Below are 22,436 nucleotides of genomic sequence, written 5' to 3' on the forward strand. Positions count from 1 at the left end.
AATTTGGACGTAGTTGATTCCAGACCAAATACTAAATTATAAAGAAAAGTATGAAGTGCTTAATTTGAATACTATGGGTTTGCTGGTTACTCCAGTTAATTCCTCAGTTAGAAACAGCAGTCATCCTGTAGGATTTCATCAAACAGAGCACAGAAAGTGGAACTGAGCAACCAGACATTGTTGTTTTTGTTGGATACAGTAGTCTAAGAAGGAAATGGCCATACCACGGTTTTCCTCTTCTGCTCTCCAGAGTCCCAAAGTAGTACGCACTTATGTCCTGGATTTCTTGCCCTTGGAATACTCACCCCTGATGAAGTGTGCCAAATTAGTGCCCTTTCAGTCCACCACAGGGTCTCTAAGCACCAGCCTCACTTGACAAGGTGCCTACTCCAGCAGCTATTACTTTTTCCCAGTTGGCCCAACCACTTCTCAGACCTGCTGGGAAAGTGGGGCCTAATGGTTGTTACTTCCACTGCCTCCTCTTGCTTTAGGGGGATACAGTGAAACTAATATCAAGAACAAAACTTTTTAAAATTATTCATTTGTTTATTTTAACTAGGTATATATGACAGCAGAATGCATTTTGACTCATTGTACACAGCTGCAGCATTTCTCTGGTTGTACAGAGAAATGCATTCATTTCTCTGGTTGTACAGGATGTAGCGTTGCACCATATGTGCAGTCATACACGTACCTAGGGTAATGATGTCCATCTCATTCCACCATCTTTCCTGCCTCCATACCCCTGCCTCACCCCCACTTTGCCCAATCATAGTTCCTCCATTTTTCCTATGCTCCCTAGCCCCCCTGCTCATTATGGATCAGCATCCACTTATCAGAGAGAACATTTGGCCTTTGGTTTTATGCATTAGCTTCTTTCACTTAATGTGATATTCTCCAACTCCATCCATTTACCTGAAAATGCCATAGTTTTATTTTCTTTTAATGCTGAATAATATTCCATTGTGTGTATATACCAGTTTCTTTATCCATTCATCTATTGAAGGGCATCTAGGTTGGTTCCACAGTTTAGCTATAGTGAATTCAGCTGCTATAAACATTGATGTGGCTGCATTACTATAGTATGCTGATTGTAAGTCCTTTGGGAATAGACTGAGTAGTGGGATAGCTGGGTAAAAAGGTGGTTCCATTCCAAGTTTTCCAAGGAATTTCCACACTGCTTTCCAGATTGGTTGTACCAATTTGCAGTCCCACCAGCAATGCATGATTGTGCCTTTCCCCCCACATCCTCACCAGCACTTATTGTTGTTTGTATTCTTGATGCTGCCATTCTGATTGGAGATGAAATCTCAGCTTAGATTTGCATTTCTCTAACTACTAGAGATGTTGAACATTTTTTCATATATTTGTTGATCGAATGTATATCATCATCTGAGAAGTGTCTGTTCAGTTCCTTAGCCCATTTATTGATTGGGTTCTTTGCTTTTTTGGTGTTATGTTTTTTGAGTTCTTTATATATCCTGGAGATTAGTGCTCTATTGGATGTGCATGTGGCAAAAATTTGCTCTCAAAATGTAGGCTCTCTCTTCACCTCATTGACTTTTTCTTTTGCTGAGAAGCTTTTTAGTTTGAGTCCATTCCATTTATATATCTTGATTTTATTTCTTGCGCTTTAGGAGTCCTGTTAAGGAAAGTCAGGGCCTACTCAGCACTAAAAAATAACAAGATCGTGGCATTTGCAGGGAAATGGATGGCATTAGAGCAGATTATGCTAAGTGAAGTTAGCCAATCCCTAAAAAACAAATGCCGAATGTCTTCTCTGATATAAGGGGGAGTGACTCAAAATGGGATAGGGAGGAAGAGCATGAGAAGAAGATTACCACTAAATAGGGAAGAGAGGTGGGAGGGAAAAGGAGGGAGAAGGGGAGTTGCATGGAAGATGGAAGGAGACCCTCATTGTTATACAGAATACATGTATGATGTTGTGAGGAGAAAAAAAAAAGTGTGTCACATTAGATTGGATAGAGAGAAATGATGGGAAGGGAGGGGAGGAGTAGGGGGGATAGGAAGGGCAGCAGAATAAAATAGACATTATTATTGCTGTATGTATATACGTGACTGCATGACCAATGTAATTCTGCAACCTGTACAAATAAAAGTGAGAAATTATACCCCATTTGATTCAAATGTATGAATTGTCAAGATCATTGTACTGTCATGTGTAGCTAATAAAAAAAATAAGTAAATAAATAAATAAATAAAAAGGAAGTCAGGGCCTAATCTGACATGATCAACATTTGGGTCTACTTTTTCCTCTATTAGGTGGAGGGTCTCTGGTCTAATTAAAAGTTTTTAAATTTTTTTTTGTGTGTGTGTGTGATTGTAAATGGACAGAATGCCTTTATTTTATTTTGTTTATTTTTATGTGGTGCTGAGGATCGAAACCAGTGCATCAAGCATGCTAGGCAAGCACTCTACCACTGAGCTACAGAATTGCTAACCTGTAAGAGTTTTCTTTTTTTTAATTTATATATGACAGCAGAATGCATTACAATTTTTATTACACATATAAAGCACAATTTTTCATATCTCTGGTTATATACAAAGTATATTCACACCAATTCATGTCTTCATCCATGTACTTTATTTTATTTTATTTTTTTTTTAAAGAAAGAGTGAGAGAGAGTGAGAAAGAGGGAGAGAGAGAGAGAATTTTTTTAATATTTATTCTTTAGTATTTGGCGGACACAACATCTTTGTCTGTATGTGGTGCTGAGGATCGAACCCGGGCCGCACGCATGCCAGGCGAGCGCGCTACCGCTTGAGCCACATCCCCAGCCCATCCATGTACTTTAGATAATAATGATCATCACATTCCACCATCATTAATTACCCCATGCCCCCTCCCTTCCCCTCTAACCCCTCTGCCCTATCTAGAGTTCATCTATTCCTCCCATGCTCCTGCTCCCTACCCCACTATGAATCAGCCTTCTTATATCAAAGAAAAACATTTGGCATTTGGTTGTTTGTGATTGGCTAACTTTACTTGGCATTAGCTTCTCCAACTCCATTCATTTACCTGCAAATGCCATGATTTTATTCTTTTATTGCTGAGTAATATTCCATTGTATATATATGCCACATTTTTTTAATCCATTCATCTATTGAAGGGCACCTAGGTTGGTTCCATAGTTTAGCTATTGTGAATTGTGCTGGTATAAACATTGATGTGGCTGTGTCCCTATAGTATGCTGTTTTTAAGTCCTTTGGGTATAGACAGAGGAAAAGGAATAGCTGGGTCAAATGGTGGTCAAATTCCCAGATTTCCAAGGAATCTCCATACTGCTTTCCATATTGACTGCACCAGTTTGAAGTCCCACCAGCAATGTATGAGTGTACCTTTTCCCCCACATCCTCGCCAACACTTATTGTTGTTTGTCTTCATAATAACTGCCATTCTAACTGAGGTGAAATGAAATCTTAGAGTGGTTTTTTTAAAAAAATTTTTTTTTTTTTAATTTTTTTATTTTTTAGTTATCGGCGGACACAACATCTTTGTACATGGTGCTGAGAATCGAACCCGGGCCACACGCATGCCAGGCAAGCGCGCTACCGCTTGAGCCACATCCCCAGCCCCAAAAAAATATTTTTATTAATTACAGATGGACACAATACTTCATTTATTTATTTATTTTAAATGTGGTGCTGAGGATCGAACCCAATGCCCCACACATTCTAGGCAAGTGCTCCACCACTAAGCCACGATCTCAGCCCTTAGAGTGGTTTTGATATGCATTTCTCTAAAGCTAGCGATGATGAACATTTTTTTCATATATTTGTTGATTGTATATCATCACCTGAGAAGTGTCTGTTCAGTTCCTTGGCCCATTTATTGATCGGGTTATTTGGTTTTTTTTTTGGTGTTTAACTTTTTGAGTTCTTTATATATCCTAAAGATTAGTGTTCTATCTGATGTGTGAGGGGTAAAAATTTGCTCCCAAGATGTAGGCTCTCTATTGACCTCATAGATTGTTTCTTTTGCTGAGAAGAAGGTTTTTAGTTTGAGTCCATTCCATTTATTGTTTCTTCATTTTAATTCTTGTGCCAAAGGAATCTAATTAAGGAAGTTGGGGTCTAATCCCACATGATGGAGATTAGGGCCTACTTTTTCTTCTGGTTTTATTCCTAAATCCTTGATCCATTTTGAGTTTTGTGCATGCTGAGAGATAGGGGTTTAATTTCACTTTGTTGCATATGGATTTCCAGTTTTCCCAGCACCATTTGTTGAAGAAGATATCTTTTCTCCAATGCGTGTTTTTGGCACCTTTGTTTAATATAAGGTAATTGTAATTTTGTGGGTTAGTCTCTGTGTCCTCTATTCTGTACCATTGGTCTACCTGTCTGTTTTGGTGTCAGTACCCGTAAGAATTTTCTATAGCCTAACGTATATAAGGCTCTGAGCATGATCCCCAATACCATCTAAATAAATAAATAAATTTTTTCTGTGATTCATACAAAAAATTGTATGTTCAACCAAAACATACTCAATACTATACCTAAATTCTACACCTAAATTTATTTAGTATTTACTTCTCTTTTTCTAAGGGGTATAACCACAGTATCCTTTTGATATCCTTACATCAATGAATTACAGCAGTAATATTTACTTATTTTCATTCAAGTAAACTATCTAGAACCACTGAGATTTAGCAAGAGTTTAATTTAAGGAAAAATTTGTCCTGAAAGAAGCAGATCACAAAACTATTGGCATAAACTCATTTGTTTATTCAGTTGTCATGAGTGAATGATTTACCATGAGCCAGATTCGATAGTAGAAGGACATACAGGAAGGCCAAGACATAGTTCTTGCCCTCAGGAGCTTATATTCTAGAAGTCAGAGACAAATAAGCTCGTGTTCTAGTGTGGGCAGAGAGCAGAACAGGGCATCTCAGTCAGACTGTGGCCTAAGTATGGGCTGCATAAAACTTTCTAGAGACTCCATAAAAATTTGGAGAAATGATTTTGACTTTAAAAGAGAATTCACTTTAAACTAATTATTGTATTTTGAAACCTAGAGTCTGAAGATGAATTATCCATCCAAATTTGAAGATCCTATAATGGTTCCTCTTCAAGAATTTGCATGGTATCAATATCTGCAGGAGAAAAAAAGGGTAAAGGATATTTGGGACATGGGGGATGTTGACAACAAGCAAAATTTAGCCTGAATTATTTATCTATTCATTGTTTTGGGAACAAAATGAAAGTTATTTTAAATGAAACAAGATTTTTAAAAAATATTTATTTTTTTAGTTATAGGTGGACACAATATCTTCATTTTATTTTTATGTGGTGCTGAGGATCGAACCCAGTGCCTCACTCATGGTAGGCAAGCACTCTACCTCTGAGCCATAGCCCCAGCCCCATGAAACTAGATTTTATTTCTCTAAATGTGTGCTTTTCCTAAATAATTTCAATCATTTTCCCAGATGGACTTTTTTTTTTTTAACTAGAATATTTACCAAATTTTCCTTTGGAGAACATATGATAAAGGTAAGTTTAAAATCCTCCGTGGTATTATTTATCCCTGCTGATGGTTAACCCTCTCTTCCTGTGATACCCTGGCACTCAAGTTGCTGTGGGCTGGCTCTTTCTCTGGAAGGAGCCGGTGTTGTACATCACACAGATAGCTGAGGGTTTGTGTGACACTGTTGCACAGAGGCACTTGTATGACAGCCTGAAGCTCTCACAGGGCATCCTGTCTCAGTTGGTGCTTCTTTTCCCCCATTCTCCCTTCTGCCATTACCCTTGGAAAATCCCAGACTTCAGGGATAGTGGAGCTTGTCCAGGGATGGTAGATAGGGCTCCTCTTTTGTGCCACCCTGATCTCTCTATAGTTGTGCCTGGAGCATGTGAAAAAGAGAAAAGAAGGTGGTGATCTGGCTCAGCAATCTCTCATGTTGGGGCCTGTAGAAAGGGTTCTACTTCCTGCTTCTTTTTCCTGGTTTAGTCCTGCACAGGATTCCCAGTCCTGGTTTCTGTGCTCCACCTCGTTTCTCCAGTAGCTGATGAAATTTCCATTTCCCTGTTCTGAGCAGTTTCAGTCATTCAATGCTTGGTTGCATAAGATATCCTGTGATCCTGTAATTAGGTACAATGTAAATAGTGTTGCTTTATAAGACCACTTTACTCTCTCTTCAGTCACATGAATGGTGCAAGACTGAGTCAAGAATAGGCTGGGCACCATGGCATATGCCTGTAATCCCAGCAGCTCAGGAGGCTGAGCCAGCCTCAGCAAATTATCGAGACCCTAAGCAACTCAATAAGACCCTGTCTCTAAGTAAAAAATAAAAAAGGGAGGGAGATGTAACCCAGTACCAAAAAATCTCTAGTACCAAAAAAAAAAAAAAAAGAAAGAAATAATAGCATTTGTTAAGTCTCATCATACTTTTGTAGCCATTTTCATAAGAACTCACAAAGAACAATGGTAAACACATATACATGTGTATGTGTATACATGCACATGCGCGTGCGCACACACACAGACACAGACACACACACACACACACACCTATTCCTTACACAACTGGGGTTACCAATGGTCCTAGTTGCCTGAGACTGAGAGGCTTCCTGGAATGTAGGACAGTCACAGGTAAACTGGAACACTTCATCACCCTAACATAAACAATACTTTTTCTAAATTTTTATTATCAAATATAATACTGCCTTCCAGTCTCATGCCCTCTGCCTATAGGAAAACTGTGATGTCATGGTCTGTGGATTGCACCTGGTCCTCTTGTACATTCCCATTGTCCTCTTAAAGACCAGTTAGCCAGACACAGTTGTACATGCCTATAATCCCAGTGATTTGGGGGGCTAAGGCAGGAAGATCACAAGTTCAAGGCCAACCTGGGCAACTTAGTGAGACCCTGTCTCAAAATTAAAAAACACAAAACAAAACAAAACAAAAAAAGCTAAAGAGGACTGGGGATGTATTCAGTTGTAGAGAACCCCTGGATTCCATCCCATCCCCAGTGCTACGAAAAAAACAAAAGTGTAAATTTTACTCGCCAGCCTCCTCCCTCTCCAATCTGGACTGCCTGGAGGTGATTTGTGCTCTCCTGCTTTCTTTCTCCTTAAGACTTCCAAGTTAATCATGGCTGCTTCTTGTCACCTATACTTTATTCCTTATCTTTACTTTCTTTCCTCTGCCACACTCATCCTCTGGATATCTGTCATCTTAACCTTTTCTTCCTTTTCAAGTCAGTCTTTTGGTCCTTCTTTAATGAGAGTTTTGTGTCTTATGTTATATGAAGTGCCTCTTAGTGCATGTGGTCTTAGTGAATCAGTTCATTAGGCCAGCTGGCCTTATGCTTCAGCAGAATTTAATGCCCCTCTCAAGGGATGGCTTCAGGTCTTTGGAAGGGCCTCTCTCTCCCCTCTAAAAAAGGCTGCATCATAGGTCCTGGATGAAAAGTCCTAGAAACTACCAGGACCAGTCTGCTATCTTGAGGCAAGCAAGGAGTCTCCTTATGTACAGAAGAGACAGAGATAAGGCATTTTCATCTTTAGCCTCTAAATAAAACGTACCATCTACTGCATTTCTCCCATAAGGCTAACTAAAATGTTCATGATTAGATTTTTTTTCTTCCTTTTTGGGTTTTGGGTCTAGCAAAATATAATACTGATAAATTGAACATTCCAGGAACTATTGACACATAGTTTCTATCAATGATTTGTGGTAGAACATGAAGAAGTTTTTCTCTGCCAGGAAGCAGGTTTTGAGAGGATCATGGGAAACAAGCAGCAGGATATTGAATCTTGTGAGAGAAGCTGGGAATGGCCAAGTTGGCAAGTTGGAGGCAAACTGTTCCCTCAAACTTATTTTTCTAAGTACAATCTCCAGACCAGCAGCATCAATGTCTCCTTGGATGTTTAGAAATGCAAATTCTAAGGCCCCATTCCACAATCAGAAAATCAGATGGGCCTTAGGAATCTGTGATTCCAAAGCCTGCTACAGTTTGAGAATGGCTGTACAAAGATATTCAGTTTTCCGGAGCAGATTTCAGAGCCATGCACTAAGGATTCAGGAGGTTGACCAGCAGCATTTTGTGGATGAAAACATTGACACATTTCATTTTGAGGGGCTTCTTCATTGCCTGACTGGGTTTTGAAAATCCCTGCTGGCCTCCCAGGAGGCATTTTCCTAAAGGTGAGCCCCTCCATTTTTGCCCCCTGTACCCAAAAAAACATTCTTTTAATACTTTGCATTGAAAATCATCCCTTAACTGGACATCGTGTAATTCTAGCCTATAATTCCAGCAGCTCGGGAGGCAAGATTACAAGTTCAAAGCCAGCTTCAGCAACTTAGTGAGGCCCTAAACAACTTAGCAAGACCCTGTCTCAAAATTAAAAAATTAAACAGGGCTGGGAACAGTGGATAAATTAAACAGTGGTTAAAACATCCCTGAGTTCAATCTCCAGTGCTTAAAAAAAAAAAGAAAGAAAGAAAGAAAGAAAATCTTCCCTTACCCAGAATCTTTAACCTTCTCAAGCATGCACACAGTAAAATGTGTTTGGTAAATGAAGAGACTGCTCTTTTCTTCTTACCCTCTGGTATTTAACCCAGGGGGACATTCTACCACTGAGCTACTCACATCCCTATCCCTTTACTTCATTTTGAGAGAAGGTCTCACTAAATTGCAAAGATCACTCTCAAACTTGTGATCCTCCTGCCTCAGCACCCCAAATTGCTGTGATTATAGGTATATGCCACAGTGCTTGGCCAGAGTTGCACTTTGTTTCTGAGTTAATATAATAAGTATGCTCAGCATATAATGACTTTTATTACCAGAATTACCATCTGTCTTCTAAGATTATAACATTTTTAAGATTAGTTTTTTAAATCATTCTGTGCTTTCATGATGTTTGATTACTTAAAATGTTCTTAAATTCTCTTTCACAGAAGACTTCTGAAAGATGGTAAAAGCATATTTTTAAAATATTCAATCCTAGAGTTGAATCCAAACTCTGGCTTATGGATAGAAGTTGTTTGTTTGTTTTCTTTCCTTCATTACATTTTTTTTGTCTTTTCCTATAGGAACTCAAGGATGAAACATGGGAATATTCTTCCAATGTGATGTGTTTTATTAATGATAAATTCCTCGGTGATGCATCTGATCTGCAGAAATGGGCCCACAAGGTGTGGGATATAGTTGATATTAAGCCCCCTGCACTTTATGAGGCACTTACTGTGGATTTTTCCACAAAATTCTTGAGAGACACCAAGGCAAGTTATATTGATTTATTTTTTTACAAAGTAAAATAGTGAAATTTTTGATCATTTATGTTGACTCAGCATTCATTATTCATATTCTAACAAAAGGAATATAAAAGGTAGGAGCCATGGGTATAAGCCTTTGGTGAGTATTAAGATTCATTTGCAAAAGACTGTAGGAAGGCAAAGTTTGGCTTGGTGCTATAGAGCAAGCGTTATTTCTCAGTAGGTAAGCTGCATGGGGAGAACTCTCTGCTCAAACATTTCTCCTCCATTTTATAGATTTATTTGCATGAATTATCCACTTTAAAATATACAAACCCCTGTCTGCACTTTTTTTTTATTAATTTATTTTTAGTTGTAGCTGGACACAATACCTTTATTTTATTTAGTTATTTTTATGTGGTGCTGAGGAATAGAACCCAGGGCCTCACATGTCCTAGCGCTCTACCACTGAGCCACAACCCCAGCCCTCCCTGTGTGCACTTCTGTAGTCCCTTCAGCTAGAGAGACTAAAGCAGAAGGATCTCAAGTTCAATACCAACCTGAGCAACTTATCGAAACCTTGTGCCACAGTAAAAAATAAAAGGGACTGGGGATGAAGCTTGATAGTATAATTCCCCTGGGTTTAATCTCCAGCATGCCAGAAAAAAAAAGAAAGAGGGAGAAAGAGAGGGATAGGGAAAAAGAAGAGAAAGAAGAAGGAAAAGGAGGAAGAAAAGTAAGGAAGGGAAGAGGAAGGAAAGGAAAGGGAAGGGGGGGGAAGTGTGAGATTTTAAAGCATGACACATAGTTGGTGAGAGCAGACCTCACAGGCACTGGCAGTTTCCAGTGACAGAGGATGGTGAGAGACATGAGTCCAGGGAGGTGAGAGACAGGACCTAGGATGGCAATACAGGTAAAGATACTTTGTAATTTTGCTCTGAGACTTTGTTGTACTGACAACTATCACCTCCTGGAAATCATTTTAAGCCCATGGTGGCCTGTATACACAAAGTGACACATTGCTAGGATCTGAGGTATGCAAAGGCAGAGACTTTGCTTTATGGATCCTCATTTAACTACTACCTTGAACCAAAATGAAACATAGTGGGTGCTCATTGAATGTTGGGTTGAATAAGCAGTGCAGTTTGAAAATGCTAGAAACTCTGGGGTGTGTGGAGGAATGTTCAAGGGTCAGAAGTTCTGAAAGTACATGGTATATTCTGGCAATGACGGGACAACAAGGAAGCCATAAATAGTAAGAAATGAGACAAGGAAATGAGAATATCAGCCTAGACAATTGGTGCCAACATCACCAAGCTACTTAAGGAAAGGGTATGTATTGAAATTATGTTGGTTATCTGACAGTTGACAGGAAAGCTGGAGAACCTGCTTTGAAAAACAGGTAACTTGGGCTGGGGATGTGGCTCAAGCGGTAGCGCGCTCGCCTGGCATGCGTGCGGCCCGGGTTCGATCCTCAGCACCACATACAAAACAAAGATGTTGTGTCCGCCAATAGCTGAAAAATAAATGTTGAAAAATTCTCTCTCTCTCTCTCTCTCAAAAAAAAAAAAAAAGAAAGAAAGAAAAACAGGTAACCAAGGAAGGCCAGATAGGTAAAAACATGGCAAGAGTTATGTGGCAGGAATGTGTCCCAGGATGTTGCTGCAGGCAGGTGCTGCTGGCTTTAAATTCACAGAGCCACCATCATTGAGACCTGGACTGCCCTTTTGTCTCTGCACCACTCCTTGGAGCTCTAGGGCCCCAGGCAGGAGGACTTGTCTGGCAAGCCCCAGTTTTATTGCCACAACCTAGTTGTCATAGGCTGAGGGAGAGGGAGAATCTGGCCCCTTTAGGTTCTAGTGAGAGCAGTTGGGCCCTGCAGGGAGTTTCCCACCAGAAAGAGTGTTCAGAAGTTAAGAAAAAGGAGGAAAAAAAATAATAGATAATAAAGAAATTATAATTTCTCAGCCAGATTATGATTTACTGTCCATTCTGAACCAAGGAGCCAGATTTTATTCAGAAGGAAACCAAGCCAACAGAACTTTTCATAAAAAGATTATGTCATATCCTTTTTCCTCTTTTAGAAAAAAATTTAGGACCGTTGCAAAGCAGGCCGAGCAGGGTAGCTGTTTGGAAAGTTGCTATAGTAGCATGAGCCAGGAGTAATGAAAGCCTGGATTAATTGGTGGCAGTGAGAATGGTGGTCCTTGATTCCAGAGAAGAGCCTGAGAAGTAGACTTTTCTTGCTGAGTCAAACCCAGGGACTTGTTTACTTTCAGGTTAGAACCATATGCTAAACAAGTATGTTTATGTGTGTGGTTGCTAGTGACTAGGAAATTACCTCGTGTTGCATTTATTAGATCTCTTCATCAGCATTTTCAGAATTATATATACTCTTGGCAACCACTAAAGATAACCTATTGATGAACGTGGAAGTTTAATCATGCCTGAATGAACTTACTTATTTTCTCAATCAATCATGAATTACATTATAGACTTTTTTCCTCTTAAACTGTGAAGTTTACTATGTTTCCCATTCTTCATTTATAATATTCTCTTTTATAATTAAGAACTTTACAGAAACTGAGAAGCCCTAACAAGTTAATTATAGTGACATAAATAATATATTTTAAGATGATATCATTTACGTTTCCCAGATTCTTAAGAAAGAGGTAGGCCAAGTTATGCACCTCATTAAAAAAAGGTGGCACTTTGGTATATATGAATATGGTATCCAAGATTTAGAGTACTCCATTAGCTGTGCTGTGGCCCCTAAGTGAATGCTATATTAATGATGACTGGTGTTTTCAGTTCAGATGCTTCTTTAAAAGATCAGACAAGGTCTCATAAATGGTCGTCTCTACTGGGAAGGGAACTAAGTGAAAACAAGAGCTGGAGGCATTTGTGCATGTAAGAGAATTTTTGAAGATGACTCAGCCTCCTTCTCTTCCCTACCCCTAGTGCCATACCTCCTATAGATATAGAGGCCTCATTTTTCCACTTGCTGTGCTTGGCTCTGGCTAACTAATCTGTGCTCTCTGAAAATCCAGAACACCTGGTAACCAAATCCATGGCACTCAAGATGGATGTTTTCTCAGAACTATTCAGGAAAGAAAACAGAAGTAGAAAAGAATTTCCAGTCTGTTTCTTTTCCCAGGGGAACTGACCAGTTTCCCTTGCCTTGTGGAATTTGTGATGTAGTGGATAGCTAGGCCGTGTGTTCTCATATCCTGTGATCAGTTAACATTTTTCAAAGCCTCACTACTGAAGGGTTTTAAAAATATATAATGAAAAACAAAAGTTTTTAAAATATGTCATGTGAGTTGTAAAGACTTGGTAAAAGAAAAGAAAATGTGCTTTGTCATTCATTTGATTTCTATTGGTAATGCTATTAAAGTTTTATCACTGAAAACATGTCTGTTATATTTTTGGTCATTTCTATAACTTTCTTACAAGACATTGACCTACATTATCTTTTTCTTCCTAATTTTAATAGCATGTTTTTGTATTCTTGGACATTAAGATTAATTTTTATCCAATTGGACGATTGATTTTTGAGGTAAGAGGATGTTGCCTTTTAAAAAAAAAGTTGGGAAGCATCTATGATTGTTAAGATGTTAAAATATTTCATCTTTGAAACCTATCGTCTTTATTTTTTAGCTATATTGTGATGTATGTCCCAAAACATGTAAAAATTTTCAGTTCCTGTGCACAGGAAGAGCAGGGTTTTCTCAAAGTGGCATAAGGTTACATTATAAAGATTCAATTATTCATCGAGTGGTACAAAATGGTTGGATACAAGGAGGAGGTGAGTTTAAATTCTTACATACAACTTAATTGCAAACCCAGAATTTTATTTGGCTACTTTTATAAAATGCATATAGAATTAGATATTCTCTTATTTATTGGTGTATATTAATTACATAAAATAGTGGGTTTCATGGGTCATATTCACATACAAATAACAATAATAGGTATGTGCAATAAAAGAATTTGGTTACTGTTACTCTCTAATAATTAGATAGTCTTAATTTTAAATATGTACTTAAAGTATGTTTATATAGCCAAATGATAAATTAAGATATTTGTATTGCTTTATACAGATCACTAATTATTTTTTAAAAACACTTACATTACCAGGAATATTTTAAATTAAAAAGCATGGTGACTTTTTTTTAAAAATCAAAAAATAATTTTAAATGCTCAACTAAATACATGAAAATAATTTGAAACACAGTGCTTTTAAGAAATATGTTAAGGGTAGAAATTTGAAAATAAAATAAATGGAAAATAATTCATTTCTTGCCAAACACATTACATTGTTACTAGTGAAAAGTATTATCTGAAGGATTTTGGTCTCCATTTGTGTTTCTTTTCAGGTCAATCCTTTGGCTTTCCTCAGAGTAGGTGCCTGATTAACAGCACAAAATTAAATTTTGAAGGGCTTTTGGAAGATATTCCATAGGGAGAAATCAGGCAGCAATTTAAAAATAATTGAGTTAGTGTAGAAGGAGATTTGCTTGAACTTGATAACATATGCAGAAGCTTAAATTGATGTTTAATTTTTTAGCATGATCTGTAATATTTTGAGACTGATGAGGGGGGGTTATTTCAGGATTTATTCCAAGTCTTTTGCACGTAAAGCAGGAATTCTTTCCTCAATCTCTGCAAAATGAGATCATATCACAAATACTGTTATCTAACCTTAATTTTTTTCCACTTTATATGAAGTATTTATCTTCCCAAAGAACGTAAACACAGAAAATTTTTGGAGTCTTCCCAGTCTTTCATAATATTGTTAAATAATTTTAATTTCCTACTGGTAAACATTTTGATTATTTTCCATGTTTTGTTTGTTTGTTTTGTTTTGTTTTTTTAGTATGAAACAATCCTTAAGGGAACCAACATCAGGGTTCCTAATACTTTTTTTGGGGGGGGGGTGTGCCAGGGATTGTTACCACTGAGGGCTCCTGGTTCTGAGCCTGATAGTGACTCTCCCAGGCCAGGATCTCAGATGCTCAGAAATTTGAAAATAAAATAAATGGAAAATAATTCATTTCTTGCCAAAGACATTACATTGTTACTAGTGAAAAGTACTATCTGAAGGATTTTGGTCTCCATTTGTTTTTGATTAAACTCCCCCAGAGCAAGATTTGGGAAAAGTAGGTCATATTATTTGTTTGGGGTTTTTGCAGTAAAATTTCTAAATAGTAAAGTGCACACATTTTGAGAATTAAGAACAGTTTAGGGAAAAATGAGATTGCTAGATTGAAATCTAAACTTTGATACATATAAGTTGTACCACCTTAGATATGTACTTAGAATCTCTGAATCAGTTCCTTAATCATAAAATGGGGATAATTATAATAATATTAAAGTTTGTGGTAAGTATTCAGTAACATGGAGAACTGAAAGTGCCAAGCTCTGTAACAGTGAATCTGCTATTACATATAATTATTATGCCCAATTAAAAAAATATGGAAAAAAAGTGCAAAGTCTGGACATTATCTTCTCCCTTCAGATGTTGAATTCCCCTAGAGCAATGTAGAATTGGAGAGCATAGGAGCTAAATTTGGTTTTGTGTCATGCCTTAAAACGCTTTTAAGTATTGTTACTTAGTCTTTGTGACCAACAGGCCTCACATTTCCACACTGCCTGCCCCTCCATCCCCGTCTTTTGACATCTCCCTCTTGCTCATTCTGCTCCACATATGGGCTCCCTTGCTATTCCTTAAGCACATCAATTACAAGTTGGCCTTGAGGTCTTTTGTTTGTTTTGACTGGGACATACTCCACCCAGATATATCTCCAGATACCCCCTTGTTTCATGAACTTATTGGATTTTCCCTACAGTGAATCTCAGCAAGGACATCCTATTTAAAACTGCCACTTTCTGGAGCTGAGATGGTAGCTCAGTGGAGGGCATTTGCCTAGCATGTGTAAGGCACTGATTTCAATCCTCAGCTCCACATAAAAATTTTATCCATCTACAAATAAAAAAAAAAACCCTGCTACTTTCTTTCTTTATAGTGTTTTTCACCATTGGACATATTATAATAGTATGCCCAATATTTCTTGGATATGCAATTATGTGAATTATAAGACATTTGTCTAATGTCTGTTTCTCTTCACTAGAATATACATCCCATAAGGGTAGAGATTTTTATCTACTTAGTTCACTCTTGCATCCCATGTTCTAGCTAGAACAATACCTAGCATAGTCTAGGTAGTTAACATTTGCTGAAAGAAAGAAAAAATGAATGAAGAAACACTTGAGCAGGAAGCATACATTGTCTTCATTTCAAAAGTACAAAGTTAAAGAAGATACCAAGTCAATATATCACTTTGGTCAGATTCCCCTCTGTGGCTCCCACAAGGCCTGACTTTAGAAGGGTCTCGGGATATTAATACATCTTATTATTATCATCATCATGTTGAACATTATGAAGATGATGATAGTAAATGGATGCATTCTATAATCATGCCACTGTAGTGGCAGCCACTGATGAATGAGCATGCCACCCTGCCAGGTACTGCCCTTCGTCATTTCACTTAATCCTAAGAGCCACCTGTGAGGCAGTTACTGGTGTCTCTGTTTGTTCAGGCAAGGAAGAGGCTTGGGAAAAGTAACTAATGTCAAGATTTCAATCATAATCATCTGACTTCAAATTTACTTTTAGCCATTATTTGGCATCTCTAAATTTGTTGTCAGAGTTACAGACATAATATCATATATAAGGCTGAATTCAAGTGAGTGGGTTATGGCCACCAAAAATAGTAGTAAATACTGATTGTAATGGTGTCAATATAAACATTCATCTGGGACATCTGACGTGGAGGACAAGAGGAACTTTGGGGAGTGTAAGGTAGATGAGGCAAAGGAGTATGACTAATGTTAGGTAAGTTAGAAGGGGAAAGTATCCACCTGGGCAGACTTTCCTGAACAAAGCAGACTAGGATCCAAAGGATTGGAAATCAGAAACCTTAACTTCCCCATTTCCAGATTTAGCCTTCAGCCATTACATATCCATCCGTAATTTTAAGCAAAGTAGGGTTTTAGATTTAAGACTTATCGATTAACCTCTGAATCAGTTTTACGAATAGTGTAACTTAAATGCTACATTTTCTTTTCCAAATAAATTCTTTCCACAGTGCTTTCTGTTGTATCAGATTTCTTTAAAATTAGCAGACTTTTATTAGAGATGATTGCTCTTACTTGGCTAAAATAGTCCTTCAAAAAAGGTTTATTTAACACTATTAGAAGAGGGGGGTGGATCAGAATACTGAAAGAATACTGATGAGGAGTCTGGGGTATAGAAGACAGACATGTCTTTCTTTCAACTGTGGATAGATATAAAATAACTTGTGCCTGGAGTCTTTTTATAGTAGGAGCATTGCCTAAGCCAAAATATGCATGTCTTATAAATACCTAAGAGAACCTCATTACATTATAAGAAATTTTATTTCCAAAATATTGGGGAAATGAATGTTATCTCTACAGGGGAACCACAGGAATGAAAATTTGAACATGTATTCTTTTTAGAGCACCTATTTTTAGTCACACTCTAAGAAGAACTTACTCTTCCTATTTTATCCTCCTAGCTTAATCTCCCTGTTTCTCTGAAATGCAAGGAGGTCTATGGGATAACTTTTGAAGTAAGCAGAATTTATGTGAACACTTTTTAAAGTCATGACCACAATGGTAACTTAATACTTCATTATTTCAAAAGGTTTTGCACTGTAGTTTAAGCTACATCAGAGAGTTTTATAAGAACAAAATGGAATCCTGAAAATAAAAATCATTAAAAAATACACATGAAGTTATTATGGTAAAATATTCGTGGTTTAGATATTAAACAGGTGACTTACTCTAGATATTGGTAAAAGTATAATCATAATTTAAAATATCTTTTCCCACCTATCATTACTACACTCTAACTTTTTAACCTCAAAATTCTGTTTATTTACTGTGATTTCTTAGACATAGTAGCTGGAAGAGGAGATAATGGAGAGTCTATTTATGGACCAACATTTGAAGGTATGTGTTTTAAACATCTAGTTCTCTTAAATTTGAATAATCCAGTAATACATTACTGACGCATTTAAAGACACATAAGACTAGATTTTTCACAACTCCAAATAAGATAGTGTTAGGTATACACACACACACACACACACACACACATACACACACACACATATATATCAGTATATATATGTTAATATGAATATATCATATATTCATATATATTATTATATTTATATGTGTGCATATATATACATATAGTTTAAAATTATGGGGATAAGCTGGTCCAGAACAGTTTGAGCCCATATTTTGTTTTACTTGCCTAATTATATTATTTCTTTATCCAGGATAAATCCCAGTTTATTAGCTACCTCATGATCTAACAGATGACAAGAAAACTATGAAAGTTACTAAGGTCATGGCAAAAGGCCCCAGAGGTCAATTTGAAGAGGCTGTCATGGCCAAAGATGGAATAATTTGAACTTCAAAAAGAATAGTAATAGCAATTGACCAAAACTCGTCAAATATTTTAATCTATGAGTTCATAATTATGTTAAATTATTAAATAAAACCTAATTGGTTACCTTTGGGAGAATGATAGGAAAAGAATTCATTATCCTGAAAACTGCTAAAAACAGAGAAAAAAAATCAAACATTTTTCCTGCTTTTCCTATATGAACTGTATGAACTTATAGATAAAGGAAAACATCTATTTTTTAAAATATTCCAATTAATAAATGAAAAGGAAATAATAGAATAGCACCCCTTTTGCTGCCTGCAGTGATATAATGCATGTAGGCATTTGCTGCATCAATATCTATTAATGTCCCAAATCAGAGACAAAAAAATCAGAGACATTCTGTGCCTTCTGTTGAAAGAATACACTAGTGAAGGAACAGAACATGAGCCTGATTCTCTGGACCCAGCCAATGTTCAAGAAATACAATCAGTTCAGTTATAATGTGATATATATTCCAAAGAAATATTTGCACCATATAACACATGAAGTAAAAACCACAGGCAAAAATTTATGGTAAAAATGAGGTTACAAAAAGGTCATCAGTGTCACAATAAAAAAGACAGTAGGGGCTGGGTTGTGGCTCAGTGGTAGAGTGCTTTACCTAGAATGTGTGAATGAAGTACTGAGTTCAGTTCTCAGCACCATATATAAATAAATAATATAAAGGTCCATTGACAGTACACACACACACACAGAGTAATCTAAAAAAAAAGTAACACTATTTTACATGTATTAAATGATCAAGAAACATAAATACTATAATAAATTTTACCTTGAAAAAGACTTGAAGTTTGTTGTGGAGGTGGGCATGGGAAGAGTTGATGCTTTGATTTGGTCAAAGTGGAAGGAGAGTTTTTGGAGATCAGAACAACCAAATGTGGGTGGGTGGGTGTTGAGACCACAGCCCACTTGTGCTAGGGCAGTGGGATAGGTTGCCAAGAGACAAAAAAAAGAAAAACCTGAAAACAGCATGTAAGATACAAGGCTTATTGAAAATGCTTACGCAAAAGGTTCAGTGGCAACAGGCTGGACCTTGGCACCTCTGTCTCTCACAGTGCTTCACCAAATGGTGCCTTCATCGCTCAAAAACTACTTCAGAAAGTCCACTTGATAGGCTGGACAGAGATCACCTCCATCCCTCATGGTACTTTGCCAAATAGCACCTCTGCCCCTCATGACACCTTATCCAGTGTCGGGGGGCTGGATGAATGGTACTAATCCTCTCCACAGTGTCCCCAGTTCTACACCAGTTATCTCTGGGAGAGGTGTTTTGTATGTTAGGCTACAGAAAAAGTGGCATGATTAGTTTGCTTTGTTCCTTGTATGACCAGCATTCCAAGGAACAGTTTCCTGGAATACATGCAAGAAAGCCATTCCTACAGATAACACTAGCTTACCCTATTTGCAGTACACATGAGAAAGAGTCATTGTCCTTCAAGATAGTATTTATCTGGACATTCCAGTCTAGGCCCACTTATGTTGTTTTCTTAACTTGGTTAGGTTCTTGGGAATGGAAAGGGGCATTTCAGGGACACAGGGCTTCACTGCTCTCCTTTACTATTAAGGATGACATAGTGGAGCTCATGATTCGCCCTGAGTTAGCTGGTAGATGATTGAAATGTGTTTGTTCCATCTGGGTAGAGTTTTCATTCACCTTGTGTTTCTCAAGGAGGAAGCACAGGAAATGGGTGAAATTCATGGTGTTCAAGTTGTTTCCATCAAGTTGAAACAATTTTGCATTTTGAAGCAAGTGTTTGTAGCAGAGTTGATAGGACAGAGGACAGAGAAACATTCATCTTTCCACCACTATGAGAGAATATCTGAGATAATCAACTTAAAAGAAAGAAAGTTTATTTGGGCTCATGGTATCAAAGATTTCAGTTCATGGTTGGGGGGACCCATTGCTTTGGGGCCTGTGACAAAGCAAAACATTATGGTGGGAGCACATGGTGGCACAAAGCTGCACACCTCATGGCAGCAGGAAGTGTGTATGTGTGTAAGAGAGAAATAGAGATATTGGACCTAAGATTACACTATCCTTCTCAAGGCCATGCTTTCATATCCCCAACAATCTAAATTTCTCCCACCTCAAAGATCACACCACCATGGGGCTGGGGGCGGAGGTGGGGACACTCACGAGGGACATTTGGGTTCCAAACTATAGTAATGGTACATTGCTGCACATGTGTGAAATCAGCAAACTAGAGACTTGAAGACATTCTAGGGGTTAGATAGCTCAGTTCTTTAATAAAGTATAGAGAAATGACAGGATAGAGGTAAAACCTTCAGGTTAATAGAGATTTAAAAGGCATATCAAGTCTTTTTTTCTTCTTCTTCTTATTTCAGTGCTAGGGATCAAACCTTGGGCTTTGTGAATGTTAGATAAATACTCTGTCCCGAGCTACATCTCCAAACTGACAAATCTTTTAAAATGGGAAAGATCAAACTCTAGTGCACAGGGATGCACATTTGGATGATAAAACTCCTATATAAGGAAATGTTATGGGCTGGGATGTAGCTCAGTGGTAGAGTGCTTGCTGAGCATGCATGAAACCCTAAGTTTGATCCTCAGCACTTAAAAAAAAAAAAAAAAAAAAAGCGTGGTGTGGGGGACATTATGTTCATGATTTTACAATAGTCAAGGGACTGGTTATTTTAGGTGAGAGAGGGGTTTGACAAGGCAGTTTGGGGGAGGCTAGCAAAGTTCTTTTCTCTGCCAGAGTGGTAATTAAAAGTGTTTTATAAGTACTCTTTAACTAAACATTAGTTTTCTTTGATCTTTTGTATTTGTATTTTATTAATAAAAAGGTTTTTAAAAAAATCTTAATGAACCAATGGCCATATTAAAAGGGAAAAGTAATAACTAATTTTCTTCAAAATTTGTTCAGAGACACCTTTATGAAATAAAAACATTCAAGAAACACCATTTATACATTCACACAACATTAGACTCCTAGGCTGGTGCCTGTATGATTCTAGGATCTGAGAAAACAAAGTCTATATGACCAAGTTTTTTCCCTGAAGAATGTCCATGTTTTCATGTAGACAGATGTTTAAGCAGATACAGATGTCACCCCCAGGTGCTGTTATGGAGGATAGAACTGAATGCTGTGAGAAAGGAAAGAATAGCTGCCTGGGACTGTCGGAGGCGGCAGCACAAGGAATCTGGTGGGTTGGGTCTTAAAATAAGACACTGCAGATGGGAAAGGACCCTTCTGGAAGCTTTCCTGGCTTCCTTAATCCCCAATGAGAATTTACCATACATCCCAACACCATGCCACAATCAGATTGCCCAAACTATGTGCACAGTGGCACAGCCTCAGAATGTGGACCTCCTGCTCTATGGGGAACTGGTCTCTGATAGTCTCCTCACCTGGCCCTCTAGACATTCCATTGGTTGTCCCCAGCTTCCATTCTTGGACTGTTTGGTGTGCAGTCCACCTGTGGAGACCTTGCTGTCTTGCTGGCAGCCATGGAGGCTCAGTGTGCTCAGCAAAGCCTTTGTAACTGCAGTTGGTCTGGCAGCACAGAATTAGAAAATGTTCAATAAGCAACCAAATGAAAGGGAGCCATGTTCCAGAGGGAAAGATGAGTGTGAAAAAGAGAGCAAGGCTAATCCTCAAAACAGCTAAAGCTGGGTTTCCTCTCCTTCTACCCCTGGGAAACATTAATATGGTGGACAGCCAGGCTTTCCATTGCTTTTCTCTGATTAGCCCTCTTTCCACAACATGCAGAATTAAGTCCAAAACTTGTTAAAACAACCCCAAGTATAAAACTTAATTTCATTAAGCATAATAAGGTGAATTTAAAAACAATGAAATAATATATAATTTCAGTTCATTTTTGTATTAATGGGTTAATCTTTTTAAACTTGGAAAGTCTGTTTTGCTTTGTTTGGTTTTTTTTTTTCCTTCTTTTTGTGGTGCTAGAGATTGACCCTAGGCCCTTGAGCCTGCTAGGCAAGTGCTTTAGCACTGAACTGCAGGGTATGCAGTGGGAGCTGGGTCAGAGGTAGCCCTCACATCCCAGGTGAACTGGGATGGCACAAAATAATTACACAAAGACAGAGAAATACCGTTTTCTTTGGGTTCTGTGACGGCTCCTCTGACCCAGCTCCCACAAAGGAGGCGAGGCAGGCAAGAAAGAGAGAGGCACACCTCCACCCCAGTTTTATTGGGGAGAAGCCATTCAAATGAGGCAAAAGGCAGGATTACAAAGGAACAGGTGAGTGTAACTCAACCCCACTGGGTAACACCTACTCCTGGAGCCTCATTATCCAAGCGGAAGTAAGGCCCAATTTATAGTGGGGCTCAATTATTGTTCAGTATCTCTTGCTCAGGGGGTGTATTTCCAGAGTAGCTCCCGACAACTTTGTTTTGAAACAAAACTTTAAAGCCCTAAATAAATATCTTCTCTTTTTGCTTAGGCAAATTTCATCTATTGGGTTCTCTCTCTCTCTCTCTCTCTCTCTCTCTCTCTCTCTCTCTCTCTCTTTTTTTCTATTGGGTTCTCTCTGGTTGTTCCATACATGCTTTATCCTTGGCAGAAACACTACAGGAGAAAGGACTCAATTCAAACCTATCTAAAGGCCAATGAGCTCACTCCTTATCGAATAGAAGGTAAAATCCCTCTACTTGGGCTGCTGCACTGTTTATTTAGGTAAGCCTAAAG

At 37.9% G+C, this 22,436-nt stretch overlaps 1 protein-coding gene across 1 annotated transcript in view; it reads left to right on the plus strand.

The window, feature by feature from the left end:
* The window catches only part of Ppil6 (peptidylprolyl isomerase like 6), a 32,298-nt gene that overhangs the window by 1,967 nt on the left and 7,895 nt on the right, over window positions 1-22,436 (plus strand). The window contains exons 3-7 of the mRNA XM_076859462.2: window positions 5,037-5,132; window positions 9,059-9,247; window positions 12,717-12,779; window positions 12,881-13,028; window positions 17,201-17,257. Of these exons, the coding sequence (XP_076715577.2) occupies window positions 5,037-5,132; window positions 9,059-9,247; window positions 12,717-12,779; window positions 12,881-13,028; window positions 17,201-17,257 (553 nt within the window). The remainder of the gene's footprint in view (window positions 1-5,036; window positions 5,133-9,058; window positions 9,248-12,716; window positions 12,780-12,880; window positions 13,029-17,200; window positions 17,258-22,436) is intronic.

The sequence above is a fragment of the Callospermophilus lateralis genome, chromosome 6, assembly GCF_048772815.1.
Source record: "Callospermophilus lateralis isolate mCalLat2 chromosome 6, mCalLat2.hap1, whole genome shotgun sequence".
NCBI lineage: Eukaryota > Metazoa > Chordata > Mammalia > Rodentia > Sciuridae > Callospermophilus > Callospermophilus lateralis.